At 40.2% G+C, this 17,188-nt stretch overlaps 1 protein-coding gene across 1 annotated transcript; it reads right to left on the reverse strand.

The window, feature by feature from the left end:
- Positions 1 to 1,485: 1,485 nt before the first annotated feature.
- RHOU (ras homolog family member U) lies at positions 1,486 to 13,463 on the reverse strand. The gene is made up of 3 exons (XM_081334313.1): positions 12,916 to 13,463; positions 9,775 to 9,833; positions 1,486 to 4,198 (listed from the first exon to the last, which is right to left on the reverse strand). The coding sequence occupies exons 1-3, from the start codon at positions 13,220 to 13,222 to the stop codon at positions 3,743 to 3,745; spliced, it is 822 nt and encodes a 273-aa protein (XP_081190439.1). The 5' UTR covers positions 13,223 to 13,463; the 3' UTR covers positions 1,486 to 3,742.
- Between the last annotated feature and the right edge of the window lie 3,725 nt (positions 13,464 to 17,188).

Below are 17,188 nucleotides of genomic sequence, written 5' to 3' on the forward strand. Positions count from 1 at the left end.
TTTTTTTTAAATTTCAGAGGCAAGAACAATGTCCTCAGCTGCCGATAGCTATCATCTTTATTTTTGAACGTCTATAGTCTCCAAAGAGTGTTCTAAATTCTGAGGGTGCCAAAAGTTAGTACTTTCCTTTGCAAAGTGCCAGTTTCCCATAAAAAAAACCCAGCCACTAATCAATTGATGACTTTGGCCACCTAATGAGAAGGAAGGACTCACTGGAGAAGAGCCTAATGCTGGGAAAGGTTGAGGGCAAGAGAAGAAGGGGACGACAGAGAATGAGGTGGCTGGATGGAGTCACTGAAGCAGTAGGCGTGAGCCTAAATGGACTCCAGCAGATGGTAGAGGACAGGAAGGCCTGTCCATGGGGTCGCGATGGGTCAGTCATGACTTTGCAACTAACAACAACAACAATCAATTGATGCAAGACAGGACAGGGAGCCTGGTGGATCCAGAGAACTGCTCTTTAGCCAGACTTAGTCACACACTTAGATATCTCTGCTGTCTTTCACATATTATCTATAAAGATGACCACATATCTATTTTTTCCTTCTGCTGCATACATATGAATGGGTGAAAAGAGGATATTGTGAAGCCCTTCAGATTACATTAGACTATGACTCAGAGGCTCCCCAGCCACTGTGGATGCTGATGGTTATAGTCCAAGATAGCTGGCAGGTAAAAGGTTGGACAGGCTATTGCATAGCACAAGTGGAGCAGAGAAAATTCAAAGTCTAAGTGACACCAGCAGTGAAAAACCACCTGAAAGGAATTCTTTGCCTCCACCCCTTTTTTTCTAATTTACACATTTGTATATGTGATTACTATATGCACTTAATTATTTCTCCATTAAAAAAGTTAACAATAAGAGGCACATCCTGATCAGTTTTTTAAAACCACAACATCTTTAACCAATTTCGTAGGCAACAACTCATCCCAAAGTTGAGAGAAAATGGACTCCTAGAGAGTAAAAGTTTTCAGCAGCTGGACCATCAGGTAACTGGGAATTTTCCATTTGGCATCCAGCTGGCATTTTTCATACACAAGACTTAAGAAAAAATTGGTAGCCATCCACAGGGCTCTCATGTCAGTTTTATTCATTGGGCTTCTCAGATTATAACTATGGACCCCAGTGAGGCCAATTCAGACACAATAGGAATGTGGAAGTATGGACACCAACATTTATGTGTCAGGAGGAAATCAAAGCATCACTTTTGTAACTTCAATTATCTACAGTTCCTCTGATAGCAATGCAAGTACTCTTAGTGAAAAGGAACCAGCATTCCTATACGTAAAGTAGCCATCTGAGTTTGCTGCAGGATAATCAGAAAGATACTCAGGGATTAAAAAATGATTTGATTTGTCAATTACCTTCATTTCATCAGATACATAGAATATTCATTTGATGTGGGCCTCTGATTGCAATGCTGCAATTCAGGCAATGTGCTAAACACCTTTTAACATGGCTTGTTGAACAAGTCCCAATGGTCATGCATCATATGAAATCCAAAATAAACAAAACTACAAGGCAGCAGAAGAGAATCTGTATAATGGTAAAATAAGCATAGAAGATACGGGATGACAAATTATTATCCTGATATTCAGTTGTTTAGTGTGATGTAGAAATTTTTGTTGGGATGCAGTCACATGTTTCAACATCTCTGATCCTGGTTGAATCTTGGTTCTCTCTCTGACACCTGATATGAGGTAGCCTTCATATTAATTTTGCATGATACAGGTGATGCAAAATAAATTGCTGGTGATTTGTAGAAGGGAGATAAACCCAAAGATTCATTCAATCTAAGCTATGGTTAGCACCAGCCACGGTGTACTAATGATCCTAGTGTGAATTTTTTTAGACAAAATATTTTTGATCTATTCCAACACAGATCAGCAATTATGTTTTGTTAATGGCATTTAAAAATCTGCTTTTAAAAATTAGAATTCCCACATTCAGATGTTATAGTGAATTGTAGTTAGTTTAAAAATGAAAGCTAATACTTGGGTTATTTTACCCTAGCACATGAATATATCTATTTATATATAAAAAAGAGCCATGTGGAGAAAGAACACCTGAAACCAAGGTTCATCCATGAATGATAAAGAATTATTTCTTAAGTTCAAACATAGGCTGATCATATTATAAATGCAAAGGGCTACATAAAAGCAAGGAAGGAAAATTAGACAGAAAAATCAAGCTACTAAAGTAGCCCAATTATAGTTTAAATTAATCTCTGTATTGCATTACTTAATTAGAACAGGAATCCCCCAAAACAGATGTGCAATTACATAATAAATCTACAACAGTTCAGACACAGTTTAGTTTAACCTATTGCAAAGAAAAGCTGTTTTGCTTTTGTTATTCTTTGCATGGTCCTAAAAACTCACTCAAGCCACGAAAATGTGTGGCATTTAGCCAATGTTCGGTTTATTCAAATAAGGAAGACGGAATAAAACTGGTACAAAAGCATGTCCTCCAAGTACTTATGAGCACTGGTAAACCAGCATTTGCCATCATTTATTGCTACACGAACATTGCCAGTAAAAGATTTGGCATCTTTTGAAAGAAAGTCAATTCCTAACACTATGCACATTTGCTTAGATTAAATTTCCTGACTTTTTTTTTTAAAAAATAGACTTTCTGGAATTTTGAACAGTTAATAGTTTTTTTCTTTCCAGTTTATCTTAGATGAGCAAATATTGTTTCAATGACACAGTATTGTGATACCTGATTCAGCAAAGACTAAAAATTAGTTGAGATTATCTTACGGAAAAAGGTTTCCATGTGAATTTAAACAAGATTTTCCCAACTTAGAACCCTTCATGTTATAGATTACAAATGAACAAAGGTAAGTCAGGTTCGCACTGATTGGCATCAGATTAGGAATCACCAAGTCCACCAATATCTACATTTTGCACCATATTTCTGCAGATATTGATAGATCTTTGATGTCATATATGCTCTATAAATAGAAAAGAAGCCCACTGCTATTCAAAATATGATTTCCCCTTTTTCCAAGCCAACAAGCATGCACATTTCATGGTGTAAAAGGGATCTGTCAATCGGGGTATACAAGGAAGATACAATTTTGCACAGCTGCTCTATTTGTTATGACATTCCCCACACTGTGCATAAAAGTAGGCATATCATTTTAAGAAAAATATATCAGATTCACGTGCAGATTCTGCTAATTTAGCAACACAATGTTCATTTCATAAATGTGATGTAGTGTTCCTGAAGCCTACAAGACTAAAAATGCAGGCAGATGCAGGCAGGGAAATTCTCCATTTTGAGCCAAATGTCCTAAGAGGCACAGTTTTAGACATCCACCTGGAAAACAATAATTGGACTATAGAGTAGTCCTCACAGTCGTCATGTAGACTTCTTAGGAGAAGCCTTGGTTCTAGCCTTTCCTACACCTGTATATAGTGAATTCATGATTCAACTTTCAGTTCCACCAAAGTGTAGGCCAGCAGTCCTCAATAAAAAGAAACTGCCACTAGTGGGAAAACCCCCAATTTGGTCAACCTCAGCTTCTCAGCTCACGCTCATCCCCATCTCCATCGGAAAGAGATAATTTTAGCAGCATGTTCAGTGGTGGATTTTGACTGTGCATTCTGGAACAGAGTGTTTTTTTTCAGCAAAAGTCACCTCAATTCACCCTCGGTGGTCAAACTGCCATTTCCAAGGCCTTCACTCCAAAAACAAAACAAAACAAAACAAAAAAACCAAAAAAATGCCCCAACCTTATACAAAACAACAATATTTTTTCCACCAGGACTTGGAGAGGTTTTTCATTTTGTCCGGAGTCCTGTTTTTGGATTTCTTTGGCTGTTGCTGAGTATCCGAGTAGTGAATGCCAGCCACAATGGCTGCATCAAAGACTTCTTTGAGGTTTTTCTGAGTCAAAGCGGAGCACTCGATGTAAGAGGCGGCTTTTATTTCCTCAGCACAGAGCCTTGCGGCCTCCTCCGCCACAGGCTTCTCTTTGCATTTGTCAAGCTCAATTAGTACTTTGACGTCTTCCCGGAGGTCCGATTGGGTCCCGACGAGAATAATAGGGGCCTTGGGACAGTGACATCGGATTTCAGGGACCCATTTCTCGGTCACATTCTGGAAAGATGAAGGGCTCACTACACTGAAGCACAGCAAAAAGATGTCTGTGTTGGTGTAGCACAGTGGGCGGAGCTTGTCAAATTCATCCTGTGCAAAAATAAAAGTAATGTGAATAGTAACTTTATAGTAAGAAAAAGACCTTTCTATGCTCCCTAAAACCAATGTGCAGGATAGAAAGTTGTGGTTTTCCTTATTAATATAACAAAACCATTCTTATCAGCTACTAAATGGGCATACAACAAGTTCTATAAAAATAACAACCATAATTGTTTTGCAGAGCAGGGTTATTCCCACCAACTGTACCAAGGTGGCATGTAGCAAGGAACCAGTTGTCTGAATGCTACCTCAGAGAGAAGGAAAGAGGACATGGAAGGCAAAAGTCCCTGAACAAAGAAAACTAACAACTGTAGAGGAAATTAGAACTCTCCTCCTTGATGCAATTATATTTTTGTTGTTTTGTTGTTTTATATTATATTATTTAGTTGTGTACTGTTTTAAATTATTTAGTTGTGCACTGTAGCACAACTACTCGGCCAAACCATAAATAGACTGTCCCATATGGTTCCACAATACAGAAGTGAGCACACAACCAGTACATCATTCAGCATGAACATTAGCTGGCAACCATATTTGGAAAACAGAATTGATTCAAGGCAGGGGTGTCAAACTGCCGGCCCACGGGCCGGATGCGTCACACCGAAACCACCCCCACCCCATTGCCGGCAATGGGGAAAAAGTCATGATACGTTGTGACACATCAGGTGACGTTGAGAGTTTGACACCCCTGATTCAAGGGATTGGCTTTGCTATGATGCAATCTTCGTTCATTCATTTCAAAGAGGCAGCCTTCTCACAAAAGGCAGGAACTATTGTTGATGTTGGAAGAACAGAAATTACAGGTGGTTCTCATTATCTGTGGGGCCATTACCCATGGTTTGCATATCTATAGTTGTTAGGTGTAAGTTTCACCTTGTTGTGGGTTTCGCCTTGCTTTTTGCTACTTTATGCACATGCAAAATTGAGGGGGGGGTGTCAGGTTTTGACACATACATAAAGTATTTATTAAGGTCTTGTGATCATGAGGTGGGGATGTAACTCCCCTCCCAGACCTCAAGGGTAACCTGTGTACAACATGGATTGAATACCTATATGAATTAGAGAAAATGGAAGAACTGAAGACCTTCACAAAGTGAAGAACCATAAAGTATTAAAGTATTAAAAATAATTCAATCAAAAACCAACACTGCCATATGTGGTCTTCTTCAATTGAAGAAGGCTTGCCTAACATTTCCCAGGAATCAAAATCATAATACTGCCATAAACTGCCTATGCAAATGGGGAAAATCAATTCAGGGCTAGATCAAATCTAACATATTAGCTACAATCTAGCAAACAGTATTTGTGTGTGTGTGTGTGTGTGTGTGTGTGTGTTTGCATGTCTCTCTGTGTGTGTGTGTACATACACACACACACACACAATACCATGGCACAGAATTTGTACATGAGTCATTGTTGCTACTGTTTGCTTTCTTTTTAATAGCTGCTTTGCTGCATTTACTTACTAATGGGCCAGTTTAGCTTTTTACACCACTCTATTACTAGTTTGATAAATGGTGGCAGCGGCAGAAGCAGAGAATGAGTAATTACATATACCCCAAATTTTTCTTCAGCTTAAATCTGTTATCTTAAACTACATAATATTTATACATTAATTAGATTTATCAGAATAGCATGTGGTTTTCTATTATGATCCATTGGCATGGGATTTATTCAGAAGGGTCCCTTCCATTGTCCTTCTTCAAAGCAGGGGTGGGGAATTAAGGTCCTTTTATGACTTGTGGACTTCAACTCCCAGAATTCCTGGCTGGCTCTGGAATTCTGGGAATTGAAGTCCACAAGTCATAAAGGGGCCATAGTTTCCCACCTCTGCTCTAGAGCTTTGGAGGTAGCAAACTGAATGGCTGCATACATAAATCAAATAAACAAATTGAATAAATCAAAATCCTGGATTTTAAGTTGACTTTAGAAACATCTTCCTCGAAATACAACTGCTAAGATTGCATTTCACATTGAGCCAGTTTTAATACTGTTTTTTTTGACAAACCACAAGGGACTGCTTCTTTCATACAGTAATAAGCTCTGGTTTAAAACCATGGGATTTACCCACACTCTGATAAAATTACAGTTTAACATAAAATGTGAACCCAGCCAAAATGAATTTTGTTTCTGGTGAAGTATTGGCTCATGATTAGTGATCCAAACCTTGGATGACTTTAATTTTTACTGTGACAATGGTGCAGTTATTGCCACTGTAACTGGGTCTGTCCACCTTGCTGCTGGTTGTCAACGTCTCCTTAGACCAAAAGTTCCCCTACTCCCTGGATCATGTGGCTTCTTTAAAGAAGCACCAACAATGCATACATGCCCAAACCTAACCTGAAGCATCTTTTGTATTCAAAGAACAACACTCTTCTACCAGTCTCTGCCTTTACATCTCTTTCACTTCTGTGAGCAGGTGAAATTTGTTTGTTTGTTCTTACTGAATATTGAAGGGTTTTTGCTAATCCAAAAATCATGCTGAAGAAATCTTTAGATAATACAATAGCCTGCTTTAGATTAATATTTATTATTGCCTTCTATTGCAATGATCTGCACTAAAAATAGCCCCTTATGGTCTCCTTCCCCAACTTCCTGGTTCAGTACAATGAACGTTGTCCTGTGCTCCATTTTGGAACTCTTTACACAATACGCTTTTGAAAAAGCTTGGCTTTTATTGTTAGATCTGAACTCAACTTTTTTCTTGGAAAAAAGAGAGATCTCAAAGTAAAAAGGGAACAGCTTGATAATTATACAAGTTCCAAGAGCTAAAGTCAAGGAAAGTAAACAGAGGAAAATATTAACATGGCAACAATGGCCTCTTGAAGAGGTAGGATTTATCTCTTGTGCTGGTATTTTAATTAAAATCCAGCAATGTTTGTCAGAGGGCCTTAAATTAACACATGCAAAGAGCTAACAAATACGCTCTGAAATATCCCTCTTGTGCCAACATTTTGTTGCCAAGGTAGAACTTATCAATTTACAAAGGAGGTTTTGGTGGTTTGAGGTTCATATTTGGAAAAAATACAGATGTGCAACCCCATTTTCTTGAAGTCATCTGCGGGGGTACTTGCAAAAGAAAACTGAGGTCTAAGAGGCAAGGTTTCATTAGCTCACTTATTTGACAGATTTAACACCCCTCAAGAACACAGAATAAAACAAAGCACTCATCTCTTTGCTAAAGGATCGTGCATGTGGGATGCCGTATGGCAGCTATGTATTCCTACACGGTTTGCCGCTCTAAATAATTGCATAATTAGAAATCATGTCATGTATCTTATAGCTCAGGGGAATAATGGTAAATTTACACAACCAAGGAGTAAATGGAGAGGTCAGGGCAAGGTAGAAACGTGAAAGCCCCTAGATAATCGAAGGCTCTTGTCTCATCCCTTATCATCACCAAACACAGTACAGAAACAGCCTTGCTTGACAAAAAATGGCATTAGCATCCATAGTTCCAAGAGGCTTTCTAAAACCCAGGGGAAAAGGTTTCCAGGGCCTACAGCTGATGCTTCCTCTGACTTGATTATCTGACGTCAATCAGAAGTACTAAAATAAGTGTTATTTGTTACAATGTATGTACCCCACGCTTATCATAAGACTCCAGGTGATTTTAAGTCATTAAAAGGCAATAAAATCTCCAACTTGAACCATCTCAGAAAACTTCATCAAAACCATAATACAATCCAGTGTCCACAATTTAAAACTCAACACAATGAATAGCACTAGACTTCAAATCTTACAGAATAACAGCATTTTAACTGCCTTTCTTTAGAAATATTGGGGGGAGGGGGTAGCTTCAAGTGAGGGTGTCCCTCTGGGCAGGGACAGTGACTGACAAAACCTGTTCTTTGGGTGCTGTCTCTCTCCTACCCCTTCCTTTGAACTGTACTCAGAAACTTATTGGCCGCCCAGAATCACTTTACAAAGTGAGATGGGCAGCATGTAAATTTAATAAATAAATAAAATAAAAATAAATTGGAAATGAATGCAGTGCCTTATTATTACTGTGCTCAAGTGGTTCTTACGTGTTCTTATGTGTCACCAGGTGTGCAGCAGCAGTTTCCAAGTAATCCTGAAAGGGCGTCTGGGTAAAGGCATTTTGCACTAATCCCATCTTGAAATAAGAGCATTGAGCCCCCTGATCTTGCAGACTTCTTCTATTAAAAGCACAGGGGTGGTTTGATAAGAAAATAGGAAGTACATACAGCAGGCAAGATTTAGGGGACAAAACCCAAGGTTCTACTCTATAGATTTGGCTTGTGCTTTGAAGCACTTTGAAGTCATGTTTGAGAGTCAGTTTGATGTAGTGGTTAGGGCACTCGCTATCGGGAGGCTGTTTTCTGGCCCTCTAGCAGGGTGACTCTGGGTCAGTCACTCTCTTTCAGCTCAAGAATGAAAGCAGTGACAACCCAATTCTGAAAACCTTGCCAAGAAAACCGCAGGAACTTGTTGAGGCAGTTGCCAGGGATTAAACCTTCCTCTAAGAATGGATGGAGAGAGAGAGAGAGAGAGAGAGAGAAAGAAACAACACTCCATTTACTGTTGATGGACATAAGTTTCCAAGACAGAGGAGCACAATCTAGCCCTCAAGGCTTGACTGGACCTAAGAGACCTCCAGAATTTGTTACTGAACTCTAATATGTCATGGACCAGAAGAGGAAAATGTTTTAATACATGACCAGAGGGATATCACAATCACTTTTAATTCTAACTGGATGTAATTGAAATGACCTCAGCTTAAGGTTTCTGTCCTGTTCTTGTCAACTTTTTGGATTTGAAAGCTAATGTAGCCTTCAGCCTAGAAAATGTTATTCAGTCCCGTTATAACCCAGTGTACCAATGCCCAGACCCCACAAGGAACAAAAAGGCTTTTTCTACAGATTCTGGATGGTAAATAGGCTGCCAGATATAAATATATATGCCCACAAATACAAGTTAATTCTCTTGTACTCTTTCTTTCTCTCCATTGCACATATTCACATGCCACACGCTTTCTTTCACATATAGGACACTCTTGCAAACAAATGAAGCAACTCTTTTCCTCTTCCCACTGTTGCCCTATCCTGTTTAGGGATTGTCACTGTCCTGGTGACAAAGAATCCATTATAATCTTGGGCCCTCAGGGTAACAAAATAGCCACTTCCCAGCCATGGCTCAGGGGGGATGTAGGCTCCTGGGCTCCTCGTGTCACCCTGGGAAACCATCTGGGACAGAGTGGCACTGCTCCCAGGCTATCACCACGGCAACCCAAGTGTCCAGCCAAAGGCAGCAGGGGAAGGTTCAGAAAAGCAGGCCATGAGGTGGGCAAAAGGGAGCCAGTTCCTTAATGGCAGCTGTGAGAAGGTGGAAAAGGGTCTTAGGGCAAATCCAACATGGGAAAATCAAGGGACAAGGTTAAGGACTTCTGAGGATTTAAGGAGGTGGAATCTTCTAAAAGAAGTCTAAGGATGATTTTTCCATCACAGATTCGCAGATGTGTACTGATATACATATGTGAGACACATATACTCACATACACACAGCAGGAAAACCGCTGTGTCAAGTACATAAGCAGCTTTACTGACCTGCCCGGCTGTGTCACAGAGCTGAAGTCTCACTGGTCGGCCATCCACAGACACCACAGCTGAAATGGAAGGAAGGGGAGAGTCAGAAAAACTTTTAACTGTGAATTAAGGATTACATCTGTCCTCACATTAATCATTTAACTTTGGGTCAGTTTGTGGTTAACAGCCACAAGTCAGCTTCTTCTCCCCAGCCTCCTCCCCCCCCCCTATTCTCAACAATCCCTGGGTTTACACAAGCCCTTTAGGGCTTCCGGCTTTCGTTACAAAGCAGAAAATTGTGACCAAAAGACCTTTGCCCAATACAAAGAGAGTTGTCCCAAACAAAAATGAGGATTTTGCCCTGCAAGCATCCTCTAAACATGCTTGAAGATTGATTTTGGGGGGAGGAGGACCAGATTCTGTTTTAAAAGCATATAGACTAGGGAATCCTTCCCCAGTGCTTTAAATCACAAAGAAGACAATACAAATATTTACATATTTCCCCTGTGGAAAAATCTTCTCTTCTTATTCTGCTGTTTCTTCCTTGTGGATTAGGTTTCTCCCCCCCACACACCCCCCCCATTATACAAGGTAAAGTGGTTAAGAAATATGATTGATTAATTGATAAATAAATAAATAAATGCTGCTTTTGATTAAGCACTAGAGATAACCTTTTTTGTCATCACTTTATTGTCACCACTCTATCAATCTGCAACACTGATAGCAAAATTGTGCCCTTCAGGTATTTATAACACCAGTTTACTATAAGCATAAGGCAATAAATGTGAAGTCTCAAAAACTGTACAAAAACCAAATACTTCATTGGTTCTTTTAACCAGTGAATTATAACAAACCATAACAACAGCAAACTATATACACTAGTGATTATATAATATTTTAAGAAATCTAATACACTACAGTGATTAAAATAAACGTTTAAAAAATGAATACGAAAGGCAAATCTTCCATTGTAGAACTACAAGTTTGCAAAACCCCAGATAAGCTTATTTGGGAGTCAATTTCACTAAATTCAAGGGAACACATTTTCAAGTAAACTTAGATTGGCTTACAGGTCTTGCAGAAATAGGACAATTTAGAGTAGAGATAATCAACTCATATTTTGTATTACAACAAAAATCCTTGCATTTTGACATCAGGTTAATTAAAGAGTGTGTGTCCTGTAATGCTGGCTGGAAAAACATGTTCCTGCACCGAATGAAATTCACACAAAACTCCCACAGTTGGAGCCCTGTGTTTATTGTTTGGTGTTTGCTTTCAAGCACATAAAAACTCTTCAAACCTTACAGAAAAGATTCAACTAATATAGATACTGCACTCAAGGAACCCATCTTTTGGGGGAAAAGTCAAGTAACAATGAATATCTTCTTCCAAAGAGAAGCATGATGAGCCAGTGTTTTCTCACTTAGACAGGACAGTTTCCCACCCACCCCATGCCATCACTCTGCTAAAAAACTATGGTAATTCCCACAACACTGTCAAACTACCCAGCAGGGCTGTTGTATTACTATTATCCTTCTCATCTTTCCTATTACTTATTTCCTTATCTTCTTACGACTATAACTTTGTTGCTTGTATCTTACAATTTATGTTCTTTTATTTAGTATTCTAGTATGATTTATGCTGATTGCTTATTTAGTATCCTCTGACTGTCACTGAATGTTGTTGTCTCTTATGATTTATGATGTTTTTTATGAGGATTAGGATCATGATTTATCACTTATTGCTTGTATATACACTGAGAGCTTATGCACCAGAGACAAATTCCTTGTGTGTCCAATCACACTTGGCCAATAAAGAATTCTAATTCAGAGCACCACCCTTTTCTTAAATATTAGGGAAGTTGTCAGGAAGAATGTAATTACAAACATTCACAAAGCGCACAGCAGAAAGCTCTCTCCACAATGGTTTTCAAGAAAAATAAAAGGAAGTCTAAAGTAACCTGCTGGGAAGGATGAGTAGGAGTTATCCACTATCTTTAAGGGATAAGGATTATGAGTTAGCCCAAAGGATTTCCAAAGCAAGAGAGAAGTGCAATATTGTAGACAATAATAAGAAATCCAAGGCTAGAGAACAGAGTGTAACTTCCCTGACCCTGAGATAACAGAATAACACAGTTGGGAAGTCTAATGCAACTCCCTGCTATATAAACAGATAAACCAAACTATGCCAACACCCCAAAATTACTAAGCTCTATATGCTGCATCACACAGCACTCCCACCAGCAAGCCTTAGCAACATTCCTAAAGATTCTGATTTTAATGCAGTTAACAAGTTACTAGTCCTCATCACCAGGACTAGTGGAAAAAATATGGCCCAGAAGGATCACATATTCCAAAATGAACTAAACAGAAAGAACACTACATTTTTAAAAATGCTACAGGGACAATAAATTCCCTGAATGCACTGAAGATTCCCAATAAAACATAGGAAACGTACCGCTACCCTTATAGTTTTAACAACTGCAAGAGGCATATATACACCTTGCAAAAAATAAAAGATGCCCAGGATTTAACACAGTATTTTATATGAATAACAGCAAGAGCTCGCTACACAAATGGGTATGGAAAACTAGCCGCATGCGTTCCGACTCTTTTTAACTACTGGATCGACCACAGTAATGGTCAGAAATGGGCTTGCCCGCCTTAAGGGAGAAGGAAGGCGCCGTCTGCACGTTCTTCCTTCTCACAAAAAGGTCGGACAAGCGACTATCGGAGCTGCTTTGCACGCTGATGTCTTTCTTCTCCCCCCCCCCACTAACCCCGCAGGGATTTTACGAGGTAATTTACGATTGAGCCCGCCCCAATCGCAATTGGGGATCGATCCGTTTCGTTGGTCTGCAAGCCTTTCTTCCCAGCACTCCCCTCCGCTAGGAAACAGCGATCTGGCCGGCCAGGCCAACCTTCGCTTCCACGCGTACCTACTTCAGTCCGCGGGCACCGCCCCTTCCCAAGTTGGAAGATTCAAAATCCACAAGAGGAGACGTCGCCGATAGGGCGAGGAATCCCCGGACCCCGATGAGGTCGGAAGTGACCAGAGGAGGGGGGGGTGCTCTCCCATATAGGAACGGAGAGCCGGTAAGGTGCATTAAAATGCTTCCACGAAAACCCACCAGGAATCGTCCCGTCCCAAGCGGCTGATTACCTGAGAAATTGTCGAAGGCGGTCGGGATGTATTCCGTAGGGTAGCCGTTGGTGGTGTAACTCACCACCAGGCTGGTTTTACCCACCGCGCCGTCTCCCACCAGCACACACTTGATGCTCCGCCGAGGTTCCGCTCCGATCGCTCCGGCCCCTCCGCTAGCTCCAGCCCGGCAGCGGCTCCCCAAGGCAGCCCCCAGCGCCGCCGCTCGGCTGCTGCGGACCCGACGCGGAGGCACCGGAGGCACTTCGCAGCCGCCCGGCAGCGGCTTGCTGATGTAGCCGCTTTCTCCTTCTTGCTGCGGCGGCATCCGCCCGGCTCCGCTGCGGGAGACCCCCAAAGACGACGAGATCCGCCGAGCCACAGCCGCGGAAGGCAGCGGCGAGGGGCGCCGGGAAGCAACCGGGGCAGGGGAAAAAAACCGCCTGCTGGAGAAGAGCTTTTCCAGATCCGAGCGCCGAGCTTTCCTTCTTCCCGATCTCTGCAGCTCCGGCACCTCAGAAGACGTGCGATCTCGCTCCTTCAGCAGCAGCAGCAGCAGCAGCAACAGCAGGAGCAGGAGCAGCCGTCTTTGCTCGCGGGAAGACTACAGCAGCCAAGCGCTCGACCTGCCGCCAGATGACATAATCCCGAAGAAGAGCGAGAAAACGAGCCAAAGAAGGCGGGCCAGCCTGGGACGGGCGGGGCTTTCTGGAGAGGGACTTGCCGGCAGGGGGCGCTCCACCACAGCGCCGCTCGACCGGGCCGAAAGCGCGAAGAAGGAAGGCGACGTTTCTGGGCCGGCGTGGAATCAAGCTCGGCTGTAATCTGGCGCTTCCCATTGGCCAATCTGCTTCTTTTCGAACGCTGACGACAATTGGGTATCTCATTTGGCTGGACGTTGGAACGAGGCCACGTAAACCGGGCCGCCTGCGGAGGCGTAGCGCGATCTGTTCGTTCCAGTCTTTAAAAAAAAACCGCTCTTCCCTTCGTTTCTTAAAACTTAATTTTTTTTTCCACAGCCGTTTCTTCAATCTTGTCGGGTCCCTTGTGTTTTTATTTTCCAATTTCCCGTAGTTCTTCTTTTTGCACGTGTCTTCCTTCTGTCTTCTGCCAGAATAATTGCATTTCTTTTTCCCGGAAAGGTAATCGAAATAAGATCGTTGTTATAAAAATCAAATTTAGAACACGTTAAGGGGTGACGCTTATTACGGGATTAGGACTCAAATACCTTAAACTTTCTAATATAATAAAGCGTATTTTGGAGTTTTTCAGTCTGATGCCACGATAGTACTCCAGCATATTTTCTATGAAATAATATTAGTATAAATCCCATCGAGGTTACTCTTCTGGCTACGGTATCTGGAACACCTGTTGTACAGTGCTATTGAGAATTGAGATGTTCAAGGATAGGCACAAAGTAGTATAAAGAAGTGTAATGTGTGTGTAATAGGCAACCAGCAACCCTAGCTATTCTGATATATGTTAAATAATCCAAGAGCAAAGATGTCTGAATATCAATACTTCATTCTCACCTGTTTCCAGCTCTTTAAGACTTTGCATTTTTAAAATTAAAGATATCCATATTGCTATTGATTGGAGCTTAACTTTGGCGACTATATGGATGCCACCATGCAGTTTTCTTGGCAATAATGCCAAACTCATTTGCCATTCCCTTCTTCCAATATATTTTTCATGTTTTCAGTCTGGCCTAAATTTTCAATCTAAATGCTGACCTTACCTTCCGTATCCCGTGTTAAGACAGACAGGCTTGGCTTACGTCCATGCCAAAAGTTAAGCAAAACCAGTCTTGGTTAATACCAGAAGGCAAATGGGAAATCCAGGATGGTAGGCTAGACTAGAAAAATTGGGGGGAAATTTAAAAGGCAATGGAAAACCACTTCTGTAGTGGTTTTAGTTTTCTGTGTTCAAGTTCCCTCTCATCTATCTGTGTATATGCATACCTGGGTGTGCAAATATGTATACTGTACTTTTTTAATGAAAATGTCATAAATATGGAGACAACAGCCTATAAACTTTCAAAAATGCATGGGTTACTGAATTATATTAGTGAGAAATATTTATGAATGACATTTTAAAAATTAAAAATGTTTTCTGCTCCCTGTTAAACCATTGATTGTTTAATACTGAATTGCTGAATAAACAAAAATGGGTTGGATTCATCCAATCATTACATCCAAAAGTTGTGTTTACTCAGTTTATTAAATTGAAACCTAGCAAACCATACTATAGTTTAGGTTATGTATTAATTCAGCCACTAAGTATAATGGGACTTCCACATAAAAAGCCTTCCAGATGTGGGAGGCTACAATTCCCATTGTTTGCTGCCAATGTCCAGATCTTGAATAAAGAATTAATGGAATAAGTGGAGGTGATTATCGCCAGATTACTGCCAGATAGATTATAGGACAAAGATTGCAATAGAATTGTTTGCAAATATTGGACATTGTGGCTGCTGCAGTCTACCAACTTTATGATTAGCAGAGAGGCATGTCTCAGATGATGCTACCTCTTCTCTGAGACTGGCTGATGTAAAAGTTTTACTGTCTAAGAAAACAAATAATATTCTGTCTTGCTGCTTTTGGAAACTCATCATTTTTGGCCTCTACATGCTTATTTTGGTGACACTTTTGGTGACTGTTTCATCTGCCATGAACTCGGATGCCAAGAATTTTGGTGTTCATACTGGGAATTATGCAGATGGCACGAATGACATAAAGTACCGGTACATCACATTTGGTGACAAAAGACAGTTTTATACCTCCCTCATTATTCCCATTACAGCATCTTTGTCAGTGGGGGAAAATCTACCACCATAGAGAAAGATCATTCATATAGAAACGGTTAACTGATCTTTTGGTCAGATAAATGATTTTGAGAATCCTAGAAGCAAAAATACCGGTAACTGCAGAGATATAATTAATGAAATGACTGTGTACTGTGGGAAAAATGCTCTGTGTTCATTTTAAACATGTAGTCCAACTTCAGTCTAAGAAACATGAATATTCAACTTGTTCTTAAATTTTCAAAGTTGCTTTATCCTTCTGTGGCCAGTATTGAACTGTAATGTGTCTTTCAGAGTACAGTACACTAGGCTTTTGTTTAACAGGATGATCAACTAGCTGTTGTGTAACACCCCCAGTTAAACCATTTTTTTGCTATGGTGAAATTAAAAAGACTTTGTTGGCGATGTGACATTTCTTTATTGTACAACTAAAGGCCTTTTTATGTGTAAAATCTATAGATTTCTTTCTGAAGATTTCTGAATACTTTCTTTGAACCTTTGGTATGAACAATATATAAAAAGAAAGAAATGTGATTCATGTTTAGGGACAGAAGCCAGCAAACAAAGTTCAGATCCTAGGATCAGGTCCAAGTATACAGGTAACACCAAAAGAGTTTTTAGATTCAGGTTATGGGCTAGGATTTATACTTGATCTCACTTCTAATGTCAGGTATGACAAAACTAGATTGTTCCATTTATAATGAACAAAAAAACAGGACAAATTTACAAAAATAGCATGTGTTGGCATGACTCTATCTTTGCTGATGTCAAGGTAATAAAATCAATACCAGATAAAAAGATAGATCATATATTTTGTGGACTGTGCTTCTCAAGATTAACTTCTGAGTTTTAGAAATGCTTTGTTGTGATGGAATTTATGGATTATATGCTGTTCAGTATTTGGTTTAATAAACAGACTTTTGGAGTTTATACAGTTTAGTTAAATATGCTTGCTTGAATCACAATTTTCTATTCTTGACTTTGCATCCAAAAGAATCCATAGGAACACAACTACGGAAATGCATTCCCACTTCAAGTCTTGTTGTGTTGCTTTCTTTTGGGAGGGATGAGCAAGGAATATACCAAGAGTACATATTCCCAGCAAAGTGTGAAGATCACTTCAGCTGCCAAGCTGAAGCAAGTAGACACCTACACCAGATAGCAGTAATATAAGATATTGGAGACAAATTATCACTTAGTGGCAATGGTGAAAACATAAATTTCATGCTGTGCAGGAGGAAGGACTGAAAAACCTCATAGATATTTTACCCGAAAAATTCCATAGCTCTCTTGAAAAAAGGAAAAGTTTGCAATTATAGAATCATAGTGTTACCCTCCAGCTCAACTTTCCAAATAAAGTGCAGGATTACTTTCATTTCTGAAAAGCTTACTGGTTTATTGAATACATGGCATGGTATATAGGTGAAGGAAAACTAACTCTAAAATCCCAAGGCATCTAACCATAGCATATAACAAGGACATTCCCAGCCA

The sequence above is a fragment of the Vipera berus genome (assembly GCF_964194415.1).
Source record: "Vipera berus genome assembly, chromosome: 1".
Lineage (NCBI taxonomy): Eukaryota > Metazoa > Chordata > Lepidosauria > Squamata > Viperidae > Vipera > Vipera berus.

What these genes read in the sequence shown, in the direction of transcription:
- RHOU (XM_081334313.1), bottom strand. Translation starts at nt 13,222, where the DNA reads ATGCCGCCGCAGCAAGAAGGAGAAAGCGGCTACATCAGCAAGCCGCTG. An exon ending in CGCCTTCGACAATTTCTCAG is followed by an intron (nt 9,834 to 12,915) that starts GTAATCAGCCGC and finishes CTTCCATTTCAG; the next exon opens with CTGTGGTGTCTGTGGATGGC. An exon ending in TCTGTGACACAGCCGGGCAG is followed by an intron (nt 4,199 to 9,774) that starts GTCAGTAAAGCT and finishes ATTTTTGCACAG; the next exon opens with GATGAATTTGACAAGCTCCG.